This window comes from Danio rerio, chromosome 14 (genome assembly GCF_049306965.1).
Source record: "Danio rerio strain Tuebingen ecotype United States chromosome 14, GRCz12tu, whole genome shotgun sequence".
NCBI lineage: Eukaryota > Metazoa > Chordata > Actinopteri > Cypriniformes > Danionidae > Danio > Danio rerio.
Window position 1 is genome coordinate 13,263,370 of NC_133189.1, and position 23,824 is coordinate 13,287,193.

At 38.4% G+C, this 23,824-nt stretch overlaps 1 protein-coding gene across 7 annotated transcripts in view; it reads right to left on the reverse strand.

The window, feature by feature from the left end:
- The window catches only part of gria3b (glutamate receptor, ionotropic, AMPA 3b), a 301,594-nt gene that overhangs the window by 166,738 nt on the left and 111,032 nt on the right, over positions 1–23,824 (reverse strand). For all 7 annotated transcript variants that reach the window (XR_002459908.3, XR_002459909.3, XM_005157133.5 and 4 more), the window contains exon 4: positions 396–583. Coding sequence is in view for 5 of the 7 variants with exons in the window: in XM_005157133.5 (XP_005157190.1) it covers positions 396–583 (188 nt within the window). In the remaining 2 variants the exon portion in view is untranslated. The remainder of the gene's footprint in view (positions 1–395; positions 584–23,824) is intronic.

A 23,824-nucleotide genomic window follows, 5' to 3' on the forward strand; every position in this document is an offset into this window, starting at 1 on the left:
CACCGAATCAATACCAAATAGTCCAAATCCGCAGGAGGCAGAAGCTCTAGGGGGGCATGAAGAAGCCATGAAGACTATGGATCTCCCTTGTTGCTGTTCAAAGTATCAATTCACAAACATGTGATAATTGTATCAGGACACAACCCAGTCAACATTCAGAACAAAAAAATAAAACAAATTTGTTTTCCAGACACAATTTAATCCTTCCAATTTAAACCAACAGATTATGGTCAAAATGATGATAGCAGACTTTTATTTCTTTATATTTATCTCGATAGACTATGAATTTTACTATTTTAGTAAAGGAGAGAGTGAGCTTGTTTGGAAAACACCATCCAGAAAAAATGAGCAGATGAGAGAGTAAGTAATGGGTAAAAGGGAGAAGCAGACTTTACCTGCTCTAAAATGACATTGATTCTGTCCACTTCACAGTCAATGAGGTAGCGCTTCTCCTGTCTTCTGTCCATTTCCTCAATGATGCGCCTGAACTCTTGGGGGTCCGTTATGCTTCCCACCGACCGTGCTGTAACTTGCCAGTTGTTTGCTACTGCTGCTTCCATAATGGCTTGAAGAATGGAAAATCCTGTCAGGAAAGCATAGTTTTTTACTTACGATATTAGGTGTTAACATTCTGTCACATAAAATGTATTCAGTGTTTGTACACAAAGATAATGGATATCACTTTGTAATTTGGCATTAGATATCTTTAATTACCTACAGCATTTTAACAACAGTTGTGCAAAGAAAGAAAGAAAGAAAGTCTGTTGAACTGTTTTATCGGACCTGTGGGGAAGCAATCTATTCATCATTCGTTCATTTTCCTTTGGCTTGGTCTCTATTTCAGAGGTCACCACAGCACTATTTCAGCATACGTTTTACGCAGTAGATGCCCTTCCTGCTGCAACCCAGTATTGGGAAACACCCATACACACTCATTCACTACAGAGAATTTAGTTTATTCAATTAACCTATAGCACATGTCTTTGGACTGAGGGGGAAAACTGGAGCACCCGATTGAAACCCACGCAAACACAGGGAGAATATGCAAACTACACACAGAAATGCCAACTGGTCTAGCCAAGACTTGAACCAGCAACCTTCTTGCTGTGAGGTGACAGTTCTAACCACTGAGCCACCATGCTGCCCCTGGAAAACCAATATTGAACGGATTTAAATATTTCTGCATAATATATTGAAAAAACACCATTTGGACAAAACTCAAAATCCTAAAATGTGAGCAAAATCATTTGTTTTGTCAACACTTTAGACATTAAGCTAGAGAATCATGCAAACACTAGTTCTAAAGTGACGTTTGTGAATTAGCAACGGGTTCTGCTGTTCTGACAGTCAGCTGCAGATGTAAATGAATAGCAGAAGAAAGTAGTTCCCTTTACAAAAGGATTTTTGAGACTCTCCATGTTTGATTCTCTTTTTATTTACACAATTATGCTGTCGAACTGTTGTACAAACCCAATATGGCACATGTAGCAGTGTGATATGGCACTACTGAGTCTCTAAGGCACTTGGCCTGGGGACTCAAACCAACACACAGCTCTGTCAGTGCTGATATACAGTAATATTGCACTGCTAATCATGTGATGTTGCTCATACAAATATTAGTGGTGTAATGGTTCACAAATCTCACGGTTCGGCTCATACTAAAATTTACAGTTGTACATTACAGTACAGGATCGGACCATTTTTCAGGTAAGGAAAAAAGGAGGAGACAAATGTCATTTGCTTACTTTTTTAAAAATTCCTTTGCCTGGAAGGCTAGATTGAAAAGATATTGCCTTCTTAAATCCAGCATTGTGATTAGGTGACTCTGTGAAGTCATCACTAGAGGATGTCATCCATGGTGTGACCAACATAGAAAAATATGTATGACCTTGAAATATTAAACAGTTATAACTGCACTATGCATAATTCACTTTTCAACCATTTAATGTAAAACTTTAGCTAAGCAGGGGGCTGGGTTAGGGGTGTGGTTGGGTACCCGGCCTCCTTTTTCAAATGGTATATTTTCATACGACTGAACTCGTACAAAAAAGCCACTAAACTGACAAAACATAAAATAGTTACATTTGCTCGTGAGATCAGGGGTCCGTTCTTCGTACCTCGCTTAAATGATCTAAGATTATTTGGCAGATCCTGGATCTTTTAATCTTGATAACTGATCTCTCGCTAATTTGGTTCTTCAAACAAGTTCGCGAATCAGATTAGAATGTCTGGATGAACTGATCTGAGATCGCTGCGTGTGTTATGAAGGACAGATCTATCGATCCTCGAAATCATGATCAGCAATGCAACGATTGGCTGACGGCACAGCAGCGTAATGACATCATCTGATTAATATTCAATTATCCATGTGAGCAAAATTACATCAAATTAGCATTAAACGGCTTGTTAAATATGACACGCAAGAACTTTCCACATTTGTTGTGAGCTGCAGGCTTTATACTTTCATGTGTCAAGTGTATTTATCATGTATTTCAATGCAAATCAGTGTATTTAGTTCCACATTTAGAAAAGATTTTCTTTATAATAGTAGCCGTTTTTTAATCGGTGTAAAGAATAACTGGTTGTTTACAAAAGCATTTTCATATTGGTAAAGGCGTCTGCAACTTTTGTGAAGCTTCAAATCACCGGCATATTAACTATCAAAACATGTTTATGACTGCATAAATGTATTATTGCTTTAAAAAAAAAGTCACATATTGTGCATTTCTATTATACACAATTTGTACTAAAGCAATCTAAAAAGTTCATATCAATAAGTTTTCTCTTTGCACCAGATGGCAGTCTTTGCACTTTCATTTCTAAAGTGCAGATTGTATAGCCTACGTTTTATTAATATATATAACTTTATTTATTTTATTAATGACTATAACTTTATATATATAGTTAAAAATATGTACCATTTTCCCAAGTGTATATAACTACTACTGTAAGAAAATATCAGAATTCGGAACATACTTTCTGTATTATCTTTGCTTGAACTGAGCCGATCTAATCCTGTTTATATGAATTGAACCTGCTCCCAATCAGGTTTGACCTAGCAGAACTGTTGCCATGACATCAATTCTCGGATCAGCTTTGAAGAACGAAACGATCCTGGATCGTGTCAAATCGTCAATATCCAAATCCAGCTAACTGAGTAATCCACGTACGAAGAACGGACCCCAGCTCAGTGTGCAGTGCTTCCCACAGGTTTGAAATATACTTGCAGTGGTAGCTGGATTGAAAAACATCTTTTTCCCACAGCAAACAAATGGGCAACTACAAGCAACAAACAAAAAATAATGTGATTTTTAACTTAATTTTATTTGTTATGACACTGTTATACACCTTTCCTTTTCAATGGGTTAAATTTATTTTAAAAAGGATGTTGAAATAATAGAAATTCACTATTTCTCTTACTTTTATGCTATTTAGGAGCAATGTTCACCCACTGGCAGACTAACACTGATTCAGGCTTCTGAATGGAATGAAATTAAGTTTGCTATTGCACTACCCAGTGGACACAACTGGAACAGCAGTATATTTTATTGAAAAATTGCAGCTCACAGAATCATCTTGTGGCCCGCATTAAATTCATTTGTGGACCTGATCCGGCCCGCGGGCCATATGTTTGACACCGATGCTTTAGAGTGTAGCTCGAACCATGATCAAACACAACTACACCAACAAAGTAGGACTTGATTGGTTTTAAGTATCACTTTGGTATAATCAACGGTATAATTAATGGGTAAGTGATCAATGATATATTCATATATATATTCATATATATATATATATATATATATATATATATATATATATATATATATATATATATATATATACACAACTGACTTGCCACAAGTTTGTAATTACACCATTGATCACTACAATGGTGCAGTTGATGTGTTGATGTTTTGTTGTTGCTGTGACTTCACTAGTCTTGTCACCTACATAAAAAGCAAACTACAGAATTTGACCAACATTTTTGTTTCTCTCAATTGTTCCTGTTTATTAAAATTGTATTAAAGATTTTTTTTTCGGTGTATAGCTTAGCATACACATTTTTGATAGATTAGTTCAAGTTTCGTCTTTGGTACTGGTTAATCTTATCTATATGCCTATATGGCTTTGGAAATATATTATTGTAAAGCATCCTATGGAAAATATTAATTTAAAAAGAGATTTGTGAAGGGTGTACTAATTTAAGCTGAGCGATATTTGAATGTGTGTAGATAGGTAGGTAGGTAGGTAGGTAGGTAGGTAGGTAGGTAGGTAGGTAGAAATAAGTATAAATAATAAAGATAAAATAAAACTGACAGATGTAAATAATCAAATTTTTTAAAAGTCTTAAGTCTTAATTTTTTTTTTGGTAAATGCACTTAATTGCATTATTTACTTTACAGTATTGACATAAGGTTTTTGCTTCGTCAATTGATAAAAACATCCAATTGATTACAATTTCATCTGGTTTGTACGAGCACAGGAAGAAACGTTGATCAAACATTAAAGATTGTCTGTCTTTGTTAAGCAATACAGACTGATACATTTATAACTAACTTCCTAGAAAAAAACTAAACAAAAAAGATGTTTTCAACACATTTCTAAACAATAGATTTAATAACTCACTTCTAATAACTGATTTATTTTATCGTTGCCATGATGACAGTAAATAATATTTTACTAGATAATTTTCAAGACACTTCTATACAGCTTAAAGTGACTTTTAAAGGCTTAACTACAGTAGGTAATTAGGTCATCTAGGCAGGTTAGGGTATTTAGGCAAGTTATTGACGATGGTTTGTTCTGTGGACTATTGAAAACAAAAGAAGCCTAAGAGGGCTAATAATTTTGACCTTAAAATGTTTTTTTTTTTTTTTTTTTAATAAAAACTGTTTTTATATTAGCTGAAATAAAACAAATAAGACTTTCTCCAGAAGAAAGAATATAATCAGACATACTGTGAAAATGTCTTTTCTCTGTTAAACATCATTTAGGAGATATTTAAAAAATAGTTTTTTCCTTCTTTTGTCTATCCCATATATAAAATTTGGGTGAGCACTGGAGGGTAAACAGGGTAGAGAGAACATGCTTGCACTCATTTCAATCCTTATCATACATCAACATGTTTGGCAACTCTTCTATACCGCAGAAGTTCTCTTTGCACTTCCTCAATTTAGGCTTTGTATGGCTCAGTTACTCTGCCCAACCCAGGTGGCATGAAAAGCCCTCTGTATGCTCTTCTAGTATGCAGCTGCCATCATTCCCCCACCCATTAAATTACTTTTTCAGAAAAACATGACTAATGACTGAAAAAATCCATCTGCAGTAGAACACCAAGATGCCCAAAATAAGAGCCCCTGTCAGTCATCACAAGAAGGCTCCTAATGAATCAAAGTGCATGTGATATCCTCATCGGTACAATGTGTCCAATTCATTATACAGTATGTTTGCGCAAAGCAATCTCTGGACAGCATGACTTTTGGTGTTTCTGGATATTAGTTTATGGGTGCTTTTACATCTGTAGTTTGCTTCATTTGGTCCGGACCAAGGGCAATAAATGATACATTGTTGCATTTCCTGCCATCTTTGGGTCGTTTTCACACCACACTGCTGGCTTTGGTCTGAACCAGTTGAAACGAACCAAAATGCACTCATTTGACAAAATCCACATCTCTCATTGGCCAGATGATGTTGAACATATTTCCTAAACTGCTTATTGATTGGTAAGAATTCACGTGCGGGAAAATGCCAATCAACTCCCGCAAGTAAACAAAACCGGCAGACACAAAATGTTGTTTTTACTAAGGAGGCACAACTGCGCTGACTGATTGTATCCCTGCTTTAGACAAACTATACATTTCGAGAATGAAGCGAGGCCACGACTGGAAAACAGAGTTTTAATGCATCGCATGTCACTTCAGGAGGAGGCTTGAATTAACTTAGCTAAACTGCGACATGGTCATCTTGCGGAAATATTACCAATGATCCATCAGGTAATGCTCTCCCCCCCTTCCCTCCCTCTTTCTCTCTCTCACTTTGTTGGTAAAGCGCTGTCAACAAATATTTTTCCTCCATATCACATAATGCACAGCGCATTGGCCTACAGCAGCTGGATTAGTCCAAAAGGCACAGTATTTCTTTCGGTTGAACCTGTTTTAGTACGAATCATATTCTCACCACAAACAAACCGCTCCAGGGTTCGTTTAAAAGCGTACTGAGACCACCTCTTCAAGCAGGTCTCGGTACGCTTATTTGGTCCGCTTTTGGTGCGTACTCAAGTATGATTGCTGAATTCTAACCTGCCCAAACGAACCAAACCAAAAGGGAAAACAAACTCTATTGCGATTCAATCAAACTAAATAAGGCAGGTGTGAAAGCACCCTATATCTTAGGAATAAACTACTGACATAAAAAAACATATATATATATATATATACACACATGGTTTCCACGATATTCATTCTTCCATGGCGGGGCGCCACGCCAAAATTCATCCCGCCACGGCCACATTACAGTTTCTCATTCAAAACATTTTATTTTTTTTAATGGGGGTGATGATAATCGCACCAAAACGTATTAAAGTGAAGTATAACAGCGCAAACTTAGTAGTGCTGTGCGTCATTTGTTTAACCCTTTAAGGTTACGTGCTAATTGACTGACTGACTGACTGACTGACTGGCTGACTGACAGGTGTTTGCTGACTAGCAATATATATATATATATATATATATATATATATATATATATATTTATTTGAGGTCACTTATATGCAAAGTCATATTTGTATGTATATATATATAAATGTATATATTTATATATATATATATATATATATATATATATATATATATATATATATATATATATATATATATATATATATATAGTTGAAGTCAGGATTATTAGCCCCCGTGTTTATTTTTTCCTTCAATTTATGTTCAACGAAGATATTACTTTTTCAACTCATTTCTAAACATACTAGTTTCAATAACTCATTTCTAATAACTGATTTATTTTATTTTTGCCATGATGACAGATAACAATATTTTACTAGATTTTTTAAGAAACTTTTATACAGCTTAAAGTGACACTTAAAGGCTTTAAAAAAATTAAAAGCTGCTTTCATTCTAGCCAGAATAAAACAAATAAGACTTTCTCCAGAAGAAAAAATATTATCAGACATACTGTGAAATTTCCTTTCTCTGTTAAACATAATTTGGGAAATATTTAAAAAAGAAAAAAAAATCAAAGGGGGGCTAATATGAACAAACTACAATTCTGCCTGCAAAAGAACTGTAATATCCAGTCATGCACCACTTACACACCTGACCTAGATCCTGTCTGATTGCAAACACACACAGCTGAAGCCACTCATGAACTGATTACATGGACTATAAAATCAGCACACAAACACACAGAAGTTTCTGAGTCTTGTATCCTGTATGTGAACATTCTGAAAAGCTTTCCCTTGCCTTGATTTCTGCGTTAGACCTTGCTATGTTTTGTTTGAACATTCCTGTATATGATGCCTGCCTTCAGACCACAAGGCTGCTATTTTGACTACGGATTGCCCATACCCATTTTTAAAAATGTTTCTTTGTTATGTTTGTTTGTTCTTGTATTGACCATTGCTTGCCTGACCATTCCATTTACTAAACAATGTTTCTTTCTTCACTCCCTGTTGTCAATGTTATTTTCACTGCTATGATAGTTCTGCCTTCAACTGTAAATATATACACATGATATACATTTTAATATTCTAAATTACATCTCAATTTTTGCTTCTTAAAATATGTTTAATTGTTAGCTTTCACAAAACAACAGGCAATTTTTCATATGTAATTTTTCTTTTTGATTTATGCCACCTTTGTAGATTTCTTTTCTGCCAATTTCTAATTCAACAATACACTCTGGGTAAATTTACCCTTTTATTATGTTTGTGGCAGTTTTTGCCCCATTGACATTATAATGACATTTTTTGATTACAAAGTCATGAAACTAAATAATCATGCATTCTTGATTGTTCCTGGTATTCCCTATTGGGAGGAGGGAAACTTGTCATTTTTAATGTTTATCATTAATGCAGTGCAAAAAAAAAAAAAAAAAAAAGCTAAGCCACTCAGCTCAGAACATAGTAAACATAGCATATTCTTCAATGCACACTATAATTAATTATAAATATAGTTTTACTCCATAGGTCTTTATATAAAAGTTAGAAATGGTTTTGCACCAACCTATCTAAAGGGTTATTGCTGCCAACTGATGATCAACAGTACAAATGAAAAGTTTTACCTCTTCCCAACAGTAAAAAAAACCAAAGCATTATTATTATTTGGTGTCATGGATTTGCAATCCATTTTTTATTTTATTATGGAAGTCTATGGGGCAAAAACAAACAGGACGCGTTTTTGCTAATTTAAGGACGGGAAATCTGCCTTGCGCTGCGGCGCATGTTCTAAAAGGGTTGAGTTTATTTTCTTAATGAGTTATAGGTATGTGTTGAGAATAAACCAATTAGAATCTTATCTCCCATTCCCTTTAAGAGTCAGGTGCGTCGCGCCAAGATCGCATTCGCTATTTACAGGACGCAAAGTAAGTCTAAGTGGAAAAAATGAGCATTTCACAAGCAAACAGTTAACAGTTAACAGTTTTTTAACAGAAAACTGTTAAACAGAGCATCTACTGCGTGAGAATGAGAGATAATGGGTCACTTTCACTTTCGCTCTTGGATAGGGAAACCTTTACGCACAGACATCAATTAGTCTATAAATAAATACTTTTGTTTGTTAAGCGCAAATATTAGTTTCAAAACTATTTCTAAATTCAGTTCTAATTTCCCGCAAACGAATTAATGAATAATAATAGCAAAATGTGCTCAAAAACCTGAGTTATATCCTAAAACACATGCTGTGCCCCATATGGTCTAAAACCTGACAGGTGGGCAAATCTAAGCTTGTTTTCAATAAAACAAATATAAATATGGATATAATAAATAATACTGCTAATAATTATAACATTATACAAAAGCAAATTGTTATGAATGAACTGAAAAAGCCTCCCGAGATGAAGAAGACATAAACGCAGTGGTTTTTCATATTTATGTAGGCTAGAAAATGATATGTTTTGTAATATTTTAATCCTTTATATTTATATTCTATATCTATTCTTATTATATAGTATATATATCCTTAATATTTACATTTTTTCATATGTAAAGATATTTGCCTATTGCTCTCGTGCGTATTAAGCAGTGCGTAGCGAGGCACAACTCTGAACACGTTTAGACCGGGTTAGTTTTGGTCTAATGAAAAATCTATTATAGATTCTCAAAATAGCAACGCGCCAGCGGTCCGCCTCAGAACGCCTTCCTTTTTAGACCAGAACGCCTATGGGCGCAAAAATCAGCGCTAATGCATTTGCTATTTAAACAGCGTAGCGCAACGCCTCAAAATGACTCTTGCGCCACGCTGAAACTACCAAAAGACTACTGCACCACGCCTTGCGCCACACTGCGCCGGGTGTATGATAGGGCCCAAAGTGTTTAACATGGCTCACTATTTGACAGATATTGTGTTACTCTCCCAACCAATGGTATACAATGCATTTGCTAATAAATTATTAGCAATTAACGCATTTATAATACATTTTAATGGGGATCTTCCTGCAAAATGCTACTGATCTATAACTAAATGAAGGTCAAATCAGATGTTAGATGTAATAGTTATAAGACGTTATATAGACTAGATCATTGTCATACAGTTATACACAATTTATTGTAAAAATCATTATTTTATTGAATCACTACACTCACTAGCTAATAGACAGTATGTGAATGAGTTTAACAGAATTTATTGAAGAGTCATTAAAAGATCCATGCTTATCTAGAGCCACAAATGTATGACAATTAAATAATGGAATCTGACAAAATAATTTCTACTTTCACTTCTTCAAAGTCAGCACAAAATTTTCCTGTTGAAATCAAAATCCAGGTCGTTCTTTCTCACACTTTATTTCACTCTCACTTACTAACTTGGCTTATTCCCTTATGTTACTCTTAGTTTCTGACATTTAATTATAGTGGCAAAGTAAATTGACTTTGAAACAGAATTAGAATTATCCTATGACTCGTCTGTTGCATTTGCATATGCATCATGTAGTGAGTCATTGCCAAAAAAGTCCCTGTCCCTGCCAAGGTTAATTCATAGCAGAAGGCCTCTATACCCTTGCCACTCACTAACTAGGGCATTTGTGGACCAGAAGAACTACATCTGATAAGCCTAAGAGGCTGCACTAAAGTTGTTGGAACATCCGCTGTCTTTTATTGTGTGTGACCTCTATCAAGACCCCTATAAAACACATTCAGTCATTTAGTTAAATAATCTGATCTAAGGTTTTTGATCTAAGGTTTTGCCTGATTGAAATGTAACCATGTTCCGATTGTACTGCTAAATGTCAATCATCATTTGAAGCCTTGTTCATTTTATTATGATGTAAAAACCCTAAGTACTACACCATTAGTCAACATATGTGACACACTCTGTGAAGATCTGTAAAGTAGCTTTTCTCGCGTTTTTTGAGATAACATGATTCTACACAGTGTAAAATATATTCTGTAAAAAAAAAAAAATAACAACCTTGATATGTTTAATAATGGCTGACCTAGGCCTTGTCAAATTTCAGCTTTAATTCAGACTCGAGAATCATCTTTTTGAGAAAATCCAATAAAAAAATGCTTTTATATATATATATATATTATTATATTATGACAGTGTTAAAAACTCTTTTAGAATGACTGTTTGCATGCATGCACAAAAATATTTTCGAATTACAAGAATAATTCATAGTTTTTTCTCCATTAATAACATTGTCCTTAGGCTGCACACACAGCTATAGGTGAATTAATCATTAATTAGTCAAGATGACAAGATGAGTGATTTAATGTTTTATTGTTTGTAGTTTGAAATAAATTGGCCATATTAAGAAGTCATTACCAATTTATCTTTTATCACCACATTTTATCTGACAAGCACTCTATCTCACCTGCATAAACAGGCTGACTAAAATGTCTTTGAAACAGAAATAAAACAAACAAACATCCAGACATCAAAACAAAAGTTTGTTACTTTTGCTCACGATGATGATATGAGTTTTAAATCCAGATACACGCTTTCACATGGAATGCATGAGTCAAGGGAAGACTCATGCGTAGGCCACTATCTACCCAAAAGGCAAAACACTGTGATGCTACACAAATATGGGCTAGCTTATGCCGAGTTCAGCCAGCACAATTTTCTAGTCACATCATAGATATTTCATACTGCAGGACTATCTGGGGTAGTGTTTAGTCGCTGCTGTGTTTACTGCAAGATGGATCAGCGACCAGGGGTTTCACACTACATGACTTTACAATATGAAGAATCATTGACAACTTTGTCTCTGTTCGCAAACTACATCTCACAATCTAACAAGCACGAGAAGTGACATGGAAACAATGCCAGGTCAACTACATAATGAGAAAAAAAGCTTTTAGTGGGGTAGAAAGGTATTTATTTTGCTCACCTGGGCCCGGTTTTTTTAAAAGGTTTAATCCGGATAAAATTGATCCGGATTTAGTAATCCTGTTTTTGCGATCCGTGATCACGTAATCTAGCTTACTTTTTGAGCCAGTTTTTCAAAGCAACATCGGATTGGATCAATCTGATCTGGATAGGAACTTTTTAGGATCACTAAATCTGGATAACCAGTGCTCAAACAGGATGGGACATCACAATGTAGAACTATAGATATGAAAGGAGTAGAATAGCATGGGGTCAACATAACTTTATTTTTATTTGAAATGAAAATTAAGAACATTTAATAATTATTAAAATAATAATAATAATAAATAATAATAAAAACAAGAAAAACAACACCCCATCCTCTTTAAAGCAGTCTACTCATTTGAGACCTACAACAATGTACATTGAGGATATTTATAATAAGTTTCAAATATAGATGTAAATAAAAAAAGACTTAGAGTCGATGCTGATCTCTCATTGGCTGTAGGTAATGGCTGATGTTATTTTCAATTAGAACACATTTGATTGGAATCACCGACAGGTCCAGATATTAAGCATGCCAAATATCTCACAGGTGTCTGGGACTTATAGGCAATTCTCTCAGATTGTGTCTTTGATAGTTCACACAGTTTGTTACTTATGTAAACAAGCATCGATTTGCCTGTGATTTTAGACCTTTGTCATTGATTGTTCAAAACCCATCGACGTGTCAAAATCGGGGCTAAAATTGAGCGCTAATTTGGCATTAGCGGTAAGCATTAAATATAAGCAAGATGGTTATCTGGTATGGAAAAAAATTGCCTATGGGGAGTTGGACTCAATTTGTCTGACTGAGGCATATGGAATCACCAAGCAGGACACACACAGATCCCCTGAATGCAGGTTGACCAAACACGTATATCAGACAACATAATGGGCCAAGTTCCCGGCTCTTCAACTTACTTGCAGAGAAGAATAAGATTGCCAGGTTGGGGAGACCAGGTTAGGGAGAATGGCACAGCAAGTTTTTTTTTTAACATCCAAGCTTAGTTGGTTCCCGACTGGCCGGAGTTATCTAGAAGTCAGGAGAAATCCTGAAGTTCTACAGATGTCTGTTAGAGAGGCATCTTGTGTTAACGCTCAAGAGGAGGTCACACTTCTTGTTGCGTGTTCTCTCATCTCCATCTGACCTTTCTCGCCCTGATATTGATATGCAATAGTGATGGCATTCATAATCCAGTAAGCCAACTTCTGTTTGGGTATGGCACTTTGCTTCTGTCAATCACCATAACAGGCAAAGAGTTGCTCAGAAGATCTTAAGCTCTGAGTGTGGTTTACATACTGGAACACTGCATGAACAGGACACAGATTTAAAAGGGCTGGGTCTGTCTCCACATGCAGTGCTTGCAGACCCAATATTTGAGCTCCAATGGAGTGGTAGAAACCTTGGGCACATAGCAGACCCAGGGTCTCAGGATGCCAATGTGTCCAATAGAGTTGTCTTAATTGTTCAGATGGAATAAGTTCAAATGGATCTCGGGATTGACTTAGCTGCCTTGCACCTGTAATGAAACTGTAATCACCAGGTTATGGTTAGGGTGATTCCATCTATTATTTATATTAGGGTGCTTGTGCAAGCAGCCTGTTGCTCCAATGTACGTTTTTTTTTTTCCAGGTTGCTGTTTGTTGGGACAATTTTGGCAACTTTCTGCATTCAACGCTTGTTCTGCTTCAATATACTGCTCGGATTGTTTACTCCAGGGATCAACTTATAGATCTAAACCTGGTCAGTTTAGCAATTCAACCAGCTGATTTACCTACAGAAATCAGGAGAAAACTTATAGCTGTAGAGGAGGAATAAGACAGTGGAAAAAGAAAGCTGGACAGAGATGGGAGTGACTTATAGAGAAGAGAAGGTTCAAGCTGAGTACCCCCTCACTAATCATGGGCAATGTGATATCACTGTATAATAGATGGACGAACTGATGTGGTTAGTCAGTACGAATATCAGGGATGTAGTGTCATGTGTTTTACTGAAAATGTTTACATCAGGATATACTGGATAATATTAATGAGGGCTTTTAGACAGATTAGGCCAATTGGTACAGCAACAAGAGTGGCAAGAGGGAGGCTTTATATGCATCTATTAATTATAGATTGTGTAATCCTTGTAATATTAAATTAAAATAACAAATATGCTGGACTGGACATTACACTATTGGCTGTTGGGCTTCAGACATATTATCTGGCTAGTGAGATTTCATATGCCATTGCATTAGCTATATAACTGTATATTCTGTTATCAGCTAATCTGACATTGCTGAGCCATATTATTCATAATGTTACATCACAACTGCAGGCAACACATCCTATTGCATTGTCATCATTATTGGTGACTTTGGGGAAACTATGGGGAAAAATCAACTTTTCACTAAATCTGTAAATTCTTTACAACTGGACATACACTGGATTTGATGTATGCAATTGTCAATAGTGCATGTGGTTTTCTCTCCCTCCACTGGGTAGGTCAGACCACAACTTGGTGTATTTCAATCCTTTCTCAATCCCACTGGTTAAGAGCAAGCCAGTGATCACTAGAGTCATGAGGAGCTTTGTCTTGCTTCAACAGAACAATTTAAGAAAGATTGGAAGTGGCATGAGTATCATCAGCTTTAATAGTGGGGATGGTGACGGTATTGAAAGGGCAAATTAATTGAATCATTTTTTTTATAGATTTGATGACAGTTTTGCTTTTCCTTTCCTCTCACTCTATGTTTGTCCAGCGTCATTATCCACTCAACTCTCAAATCCTCCTATCCCTCTAAAAGTTTCCCTGCTTCTAACAGCTGTTACCTTCTACATCCTCCTTATCATCTACCTCTTTTCAGAGCAATCCACATCTCTTTCCAAGCTGACTGTATCTCGTTTTTTTGACCACAACTACTCTGCTATTTGCACTGGATTATGTAAAAAAAAAACTCCTGATGAAACGTCACCCAAGCAAGACTGCAGGCCAAGATAGAATCCATCAAAAGTTATTCTATCACATCTATAGCATGAGCCTGAGTTTGCAAAAAGTCTCTTGTGGTCCTTGAGGAAAACCTCTTACATTGCCGTTTTTCCAAAAACGTTTTAGTCCAGTTACCCTGAAGTTTACAGGCCCATGGCATTAACATCCCATGTCATGAAAATTCTGAAAAGGCTGGTGCTGATGGAGCTTAGGTCTATGGTGGTGGCTGGTTTATGGCGCCAGGTGCTACAACAACTACTGGAGAATCAGTTGTTTGTTAAAGCAAAAAAAGTGTTTTCCATGCTAAATCAGTTTCGTTCTTGAGGTTTGTGATTTCAATGGGTGAGATCAAAGCTGACCCCTCTAAGGTAAGAGCTGTTGCAGAGTGGCCAACTTCTGACTCTCGTAAGGCACTGCAGCAGTTCCTGGGATTTGGCAACTTTTATCGGTGATTCATCCGGAACTTCAGCCAGATTGCTGCTCCCTTAACAGTGCTTACCTCTCCCATGGAACCATTCATCTGCAGTAATAAGGAAAAAGAGGCCTTTGATCATTTAAAGTCCTGTTTTATCTCTGCTCCTCTCTGCAATATCTCTGTCTATTCCAGATCCTAAATGACAGTTTGTAGTTGAGGTGGACGCTTCGAAGTCACATTAGTCACAACAGTCTCAATGGTATGGGAAACTGCATCAATGTGCCTTCTTCTCCCACTGCCTGAGCCCCACAGAAGGAAACTATGACATTAGTAATCGGGAGTTGTTGGCAGTCAGACTGGCTCTGGGTGAGTGGCGTCACTGGTTAGAGGGTGCAGTTTAACCTTTTTTTGTCTAAACACACAACAAGAATTAAGAATATATTAACTCAGCCAAGAGGCTGAGTTCTAGACAGGTCCGCTGATCCCTATATTTCAGTAACTTCAACCTTACACTCTTCTACAGGCCAGGGTCAAAAACACCGAGCTCGATTCCCTCTCTCGCATGTTTGGTACACCAGAGAGGATAATATCAACTGACACTATCCTGCCCAGGGGCATGGCGGTGGCTTCCCTCTCTTGGGATATTGAGAGAGAGGTTCTGGGGGTTGTTTGAGTGCGATAGGTACCTAGAGGGATTCCAGTAGGCAAGCTACCTGTCTTCAAGTCACTGTGCTCCAAAGTTCCCCTTCGGTTGGGGAACTTCAGTGCTATACGGTGGATTTGATCTTGAGAAAATCCACGTACGGGAGGATTCGGATCAGAAGCCGCTTGTCTGAAGAGTATTGAAACAGGCCAATGAATGAAATGAATTGGCAGTGTAAGCTTGCGCAGGTGTGCTGCATTGCCAATTATCCCAGCATATAAGCACACCTGGAGCAAGCAAACGCCATCCTTTTCACTTCAGATCCTTTCTGAGTGAGTCAATGAGGGTTCCTCTTGCTAATTCAGCACTTCAGAGCGAACGAGTGTCTACCGGTCCAGAGTGGGTTTTCGCGGCGGCAGACGGTCGAGCTGGATTTCTCCCTTGCCTGTGGTTCTTTGGGTCCGGTCCTCCAGAGCGGTGCGTATTGTTGCTAAGCTTTCCTAAAAGAGCAACACAGTCGTGCAGCACGTCCTTTTCAGGATGGCGCTCCGACTGTGCGTTTCTGAATGCGGGGGTTTCCTGGCTCCGGATGATGGACACGATCCTGCATTGCATGTTTGGGGGTCCAGCATGTTAATGCGGTGCTCGCGGGCGGTTCATGTCGTCATTGCGATGCCATGACCGTTGCACAGCTAAGATCGCAGCTAACTTTCGTAAGAGAGTGAGCCACCCCAGTTGCCTCCTGTTCTAAAAAAGCAGCAGGCGCTTGGGCAGATCTGAGGGTTCCAGTGGGAGATAATCCGCCGCCCAAGGACTCGCGGACCTCTCGCTCCTCACAGCGCTCCATCCAAGCTTCAGCAGTGGGAGTGATCCGTCTAACCAGATGGTAGCTCTCACACTCGCTGACACCGCAGATCAGATGTCCTCCGCGGCATCGGAGGGTGGGCTTTTACTGTCCAACGAAGATCCGGACCCGCTCGCCCCCTCCGGGCAGGTGAGCGACGTCAAATCGGATCCTGAAGCGGACATGTTAGCCGTGCTTTCCCGGGCTGCTTCGGCTGTGGGGTTGGAGCTGGTTTATCCCCCAGCTCCGCGGCCGGACCGACTAGATGGGTGCTACGTAGAGGACCAGAAGGCAAAGCCTTCGAAGCCTCTCGTCCCCTTTTTCCCGGAAGTGCACAGTAGGCTCACGCAGTCTTGGAGGGCACCTTTCTCTGCCTGTGCTGCATGTCCCTCCGGCCTCACCGCCCTTGACGACAGAGCTGCCAGGGTGTATGAGGCGATTGCGTCAGTGGAGCGTGCTATCGCGGTCAATCTTTGTCCACTCCGCCCGCTCCGCCCGCCGAGCCATCCACCTCTGCTGCTCCTCGCCGAGTACACCTCGAAAGAAGGCAGCCCCCCCTGCCCAGGGCGCCGTTAAGTCCGGTAAACGGACGACGAAGCGTCCCTGAGACAGGCCATCCGGAGAAGAGGAAACTTGCTCTTTCCCCTGGAGGGCGGGGCCTCGATTACAACAATACTTTTCAGTGCCACCAAAACATCAATGAAAGAGCACTGGCTGGTCTATCACCCAGGAGTTAGGAGATCTTTGGCTACCATCCGTCAGTGATTTTGGTGGCTATCCATGGCCAAGGATGTCAGGCAGTTTGTGTTTGCTTGCTCTATTTGTGCCCAATACAAGAGCACCTCCTATTGGTCTACTTCACACCTTACCCATCTCATCACACTTAGCCCTTGACTTTGTCACTGGCCTTCCCGAATCGAAGGGCAACCCAGTCATTCTCACAGTGATCCAAAGTGGCCTATTTCGTTCTTCTTCCCAAGCTCCTCTCTGCCAAGGACACTGCACAGGTGGTGATTGATCACTTGTTTCAGATTCATGATCTTTCCTGTAGATGTGGTCAGCTGTTTTGAATGGAATTCTGCAGACCGATTGGGGCCTCTATAAGTCTGTCTTCAAGATTACATTCCCAGACTAATGAACAGTCTGAGCAGGCAAACCAGGATTTTAAATGGGGTCTCTGTTGTCTGACAAGTCATAATTCTAGCTCCTGGTGTCAATCACTATCCTGGGTTGAGTATGCCCATAATACTCTACCAGTTTCTGCTACAGGTATGTCGCCATTTCAGTGCTCTCTTGGCTATCAACCACCTATGTTCCCTTCACAGAACCTGAAGCTGTCATCCCGTCTGCCTTGGCTTTAGTTCCATGGTGTTGCCGCACATGGAGAAAAGCTAAGGAAGCCTTGGCCCAGGCTAGTAGACAGACCAAAGCAGAGGTTGATCATCATCAGACTCCGGCTCGCCACTATGTATGTGGTCAAAGTGTATGGCTCTCTACCAAGGACCTGCCTCTCAGGGCTGTCTCATGCAAGTTGGCTCCCAGGTTCATTGGTGCATACCGGATCATGAAAGTGTTGAGTCCTGTGGTTGTTCATCTCAAGTTACCTTTCATGCTTGGTCAGGTACACCCAGTGTTTCATTAAGGGTAAACCTGTGTTTTCCTCCCTTGTTCCGACCCCTAGCATATGGTTCTCCAGTTTACCCTGTCAGGACGTAACTGGAGGTAAGACATAGGGGTAGGGGTTTTCAATACCTGGTGGATTAGGAGGGCTATGGACCAGAGGAAAGCAGTTGGATTCCAGCCTGGGATATTCTAGACGTTGATTGCAGACTTCTGTCGAAGACAAGGTGAACCTCACCAGGGTATGCCTGGTGGTGACCATGGGGGTACTGTCAGGTCCTCTGTCTGATCACCTGGGGTTTTTGTCTGTTTTTTATAGTTTACATGTCATTTTAACACATGGTGTGTTTTGATCGCACTCTCTGCAGTCGACATGTCTCCATCCATCTTCCCAATTCCTTCCTATTATTTAATTAAGCCAAGATATCACTCACCTGTTCTCCTTGTTTTGACGTAATTTGCCCCCTATTTAGTTCAATCTCCTTTGCTGTCCTTTGTCAAAACGTAGTTAGTTTCGCTAGCCCAGTCCAGTCGGCCCCTGTTGTGCTGTGCTGTTTTGTGCTTGGTCAGTTATTCCATTATTTTTGCTGCTTTTTTATCACTCTCTGTCATCTCCAGGCCATGTTCTTGTTTTGTTACTTCCCCACGGTTTGGTTAATTGTCTCTCCGATCTCTGCGATCCTAGAAACTACAACCTGAGACAGATCTTTTCATCCCTCTACTGTGTTTTTGTTGACTGTTTTGGGGACTCAAATTCTTCTGGTTGATCTTTATTTTGTTTTTGTTTTATTTTATATACTTATTTACTTGAGCACCTACAAGGAAACCTTTAACTCATTTTTGTCCTCTTTGGGGTAGTTTTTATTAAGATTTTTCTTTTCCAATGTGCTTGAAACTTTATTTTGAGATTTTTGGTACTAATGCAGTTTTGAGAGATCTGCACTTGTTTCCATTTTGAACTCTGACAGTGGATGACATATGTCCTTTGAGCCTTTGAAAAAAAAAAACTTTAATTAGACAAATGTTTTTCTGTTGAATCTGAATTTCAGTCAGGCCAGCACAACCCTAATGCTCTTTTGTCAGACATAAGAGATACTTTGCAATGGTAACAGCTTGCTCATCTCTTGGTTGAATTAAAGTCACAACTGGTAAAGGTGTCAGAGCCCCGTGTCTTTGCACATAATCAACTGATACTGAGACTGAGACTGATTTAGACAAGTTAGTCATCATGATAGTAGAATATGAATGGCTGTGAGTCAGAGAGGTGTAGGGCATCCTCTATAAGTTTGGTGAAAATCTGTGGAGACAGAGAGTACAAAGGAGAGTACATTGCACTGCCATGCCCAGCCCTCAAATGCTAACAGTAGAAATGGTCTGTGGTGAGGGAAAAATCAAGACATGAAAGTATGTGTCCTCCAGGTCTGTTGTTGCAAACCAATCCTGTGGAGTGAGCTACACACGAGTGGGAGGTCCACCGGCCAGACTCAGTTAACAGATTAGCCCCTATTTTGAAACTCAAGCCTAAGGCCTTTCTGTGTGGATTTTGCATGTTCTCCACATGTATGGTACATTGCACATTTATTTCCATTTCCACTGACATAAGTACAAAATAGCATTAAAATAGCTGTACCACACAGTTTTCTCCATTGTTATTTATGGGGTCATTCATGTGTCACGTATAAATGTGTGGACTGCATGAGGAGTGTTGTCTCTTTATTTTTCACATGCTGCACATTTACATCTGAAATAATAAACTAATGAGTGCACAAAATATGTGATATTGTGTACATGCCTACCAAGTAATGGTACTATTGTAAGTGAAAACACAAGCCTGATCAAGATGATCTAATTCATTCTGTACTGTACTGTACTGTACTGAACTGTACTATACCATACCGCTCAGTGGAAACGATGCATAAACAATGTGGAGCATTTGGATAGGTTAAGTGCTCCTTTAAATCGTGTACAATAAAAGCAATTCCTATGGAAGAAATGATTCAAATGAAGCTTGTGTTTATTTTAATGTTGCTTGTATGTGTCTATGCTTATTTATTTAAATCTTACAGTAAAATGCTTGTCATGTGAAATGCTTCACTGTATGTTTTACTATATGATGGTTTCAAATTACACAAATTACAGATCTATAGATTTGAGCACAGGAATACAGAAGTATGCAGCTTTTACTCTGTACTCCTAAATAGATCTTAACAAGATGAAGTTTAAAACAATACAAATTAAGGTTTAGATGTAATTAGATGTAGTTGTTTTAATCTAATCTCTGTTCCTATGCTACTTGTCATTGCTAAATGAAATGCCAAATCGAGTATAGACCACATCTGTGATGCAAGCCATGACAGCTTTGCCACCTCCACAGTGCTGCTTGAGTGGGGTTGCTGAGAATTCATTCTATAACAGGGTTAGAGCTTCCAGACAACTGAGAGAAATCACTTTTGGCACTGAATGCATGATGAAGATGAAATAAATCTTGGCTCCAGGTAAAAGATATGACATCTGGTTTTCAATGATGCTGAATGTGTTAGTTTTAATGTTGTAATGTTGTAACACTTTATAATAACTTCATGCTATTAATCATATATTAAGCATTAGCAAGTAGTTCATTCATCATTTGTTAACCATTAACTCTAAAGTAACAAACAGTTCAAACATTTCTGAATAACAGGCATGCCAAAATACAACACAATTTGATGAAGCAAAAAACAACAGTATACTTATTTGACAAAAAACAATATGATAAAATATTTCAATGTTATTCTGCATTGTTTAAAATGTACAGTACTTTTATTTTTAAATGAAAATTTTTTAGTTAATAATCACTTTCCCATTTTCCTTTTTGTTTCTTTCTAGAGCATAACAGCCTTTAATTGCCATTTATAAGGGATTTATGAAGCAACGATAGCCCTCACTTTAGATTACGTCACAAATCTGCATGAAGTTGAGGTAATAAAGCACTTATTATCATAAAAAAATAACTATTTCTATAGACAATTTACTTCATTGCTGAAGATTGCATAATGTCAGTATGGACATTGTACTCTATGTTATACTTGCACAGTTGTAGTAAATGCAAGATAATTCATATAAAAATATAAACAAGATATTGTATTTTACCAGTTTCATTTATATTATTTCTGTGACCAACAATAATAACATAACATCAGTATTGGGATAAATTTTGGCAAGGTAACAAAATCTACAGCTCGAGGCAATGACTTAGGAGCACATGAACACCAACACTGTTCTTCCAATTTGAAACAAAGATTTATTGAGCTACACTATGATAGAGGAAACTACTTAATAGACAAACAAATGACACACACTCACACGTACACATACACACAGGGGCAGGGCCGGATTAAAATAAGGGCTAGGTGGGGCTGAAGCCCCAAGGTCTGCAGAAGACGGGAGCCATTGATTGGCTGAAGATTTTATTTGTGACATGATGCCAGGAAATGCCTCTTTGTGTTATTCTTTTGAACAGTGATGCAGTGAATTACTCCTTTCGGTTAGCTGCGTATTTTAAAAAAGTGACATCAGTGCAACTGGGTCTCAGAGTGGCTGTAGCACAAACAGAATATTGAATAGTCCTGTTTGGTGATCAGATGTCCTAATTTTCCCAGGACAGTCCGTTATTTTGATAAATAAGAACCGTGCAGTCAGAGGTAGGCTAACCAAGCTTGTCGTACAACAAAAAATTAAATTAAACAGTATTCATATTTGTATGTATGGAACAGTATTCATTATTAATTAACTTGTACCTGTAGTAACAGAAGCTGGGATAGGCAGAATCAGGCTAAATGGACTCATAACTGAAGCACTGTCTTGGCTGTGCAAAGGTTACAGCTGGACAAATCATATAGCCTACAATTACAGTTATCAAAATCTATATCGCTGCAGAGTATCTAGTTCAAGTAAATAAATTCGGTTATGGTTTACAGTAATTCTAACTGAACCAGTTAGAAAGCAAACATTTTTATCAATGTTTACTTGGCACATTTATGAAAACAACAGTAATAATTTTGAGCAATGAAATGATGGTGCTGGCTTTTATCAGACAATATATCTGATCTAAAATATAAAAATAAAAATAAGATTGCTAGCCTTCTGTAACTCAGAAGACCACAATTTTTGGATATTAGAACATGGATTTAAAAGATATATCAATAGGGATTTATGGTCAGCTAAAGTTTTAAATAATCTTTTTAAAGGTAAACCCCTATTTAAAGCACTAATTTAGGAACTATTCAAATAGTAGCAATACTCAGACCACCCCATCTGGCACCAACAACCATACCATGTTCAAAGTCACATCAACTTTTTTCCCCATTCTGATGCCTGATTTGAACTGCAGCAGATTGTCTTGACCACGTCTACTTGCCTAAATGCATTGAGTTGCTGCCATGTGATTTCATTAACTAGCAGTTAGACAAGTGTAACTAATTAAGTGTTTAATGTCTACAGTGAATGAGGGACCAATGCATGAATTTTGCTATTGAGGCTATATATCTACAGTATGTATTCAATGTAACTGTCTGTCTGGGTTCACAAAACACCGGCTGGCACAAGAGAAATAGCTGAATAAAGTCACCGTCTTCCCCCTTACAGCAGATGAATCACATTCTCTTTACAGACATCACTCACATGAGTAATGCCTTTGGAAAATCACTTCTCATTTGCATAGAGCATTTCAGATTATTTGTCATGCAACTCACACTTTCACTTGCTGGACAACTTTTATCAACATATTTTTTTTTTATTGTAGCCATTTACATTGCAATATAGGACAACAGCATTATATACTTTTTACACAGTTATAGAGCCATCTATGTGCTTATCTATCTGCATGAGCATGCAAAATTACATGAAGTTTTAGTTTCCCTGCTAAAAAATCCAGCTTAAACCAGCCTAGGCTGGTTGGCTGGTTTTAGCTGGTCGACCAGGTTGTTTTTAAAGGGGTTTTGGCCACTTCCAGGCTGGTTTCCAGCCATTTCCAACCTGGTCTTAGCTGGTCAGGCTGGGAAATGACCAGCTAAAACCAGCTTGACCAGCCTAGCCAAGCTGGGAGTCCAGCCGAAACCTGCTATATCCAGCTTAAACCAGGTTGGTCAAGCTGGTTTTCGATGGATTTGGCTGGTAATTTTCCAGCCTGACCAGCTAAGACCAGGCTGGAAATAGCTGGAAACCAGCCTGGAAATGGCCAAAACCCCTCTAAAACCAGGCTGGTCAATCAGCTAAAACCAGCCAACTAGCCTAGGCTGGTTTAAGCTGGATTTTTCAGCAGGGTTATGAATTACAAGCATGTAGGTAATTTTGAAAATGACCAGGTAAACATCCAACAAATGGCACAATGATGCAATCACACATAACGTTGCGGTTACTATCATAACCAACATTCCCCAAGAGGGTACAGAGGTGTGTGTCTACAGACACAATGGGAGTTCGCTAGACAACAAATCACACTGAAGAGTAATGCTGTGTTCACACCAGACGTGGAACGCGCGGATAAATCGCGCTTTTCACGCGTAAATAGTCGCGTGAACATTTGAGTTTACTCGCTTCATACGCGCGTCAAACCCCGCTTCATTCGCGTATCAAATTTACATCAGAACAGACGCGATTCGCGTGATGGGCAGGGCTTCTGTCTGCCTGGTGACTCTAGCTTCATAGCTAAATGGCTAACACAGATTTTTTGAAGAAAATAACAGTGTTTATGTGCTTTATGAAGACTGAAAAA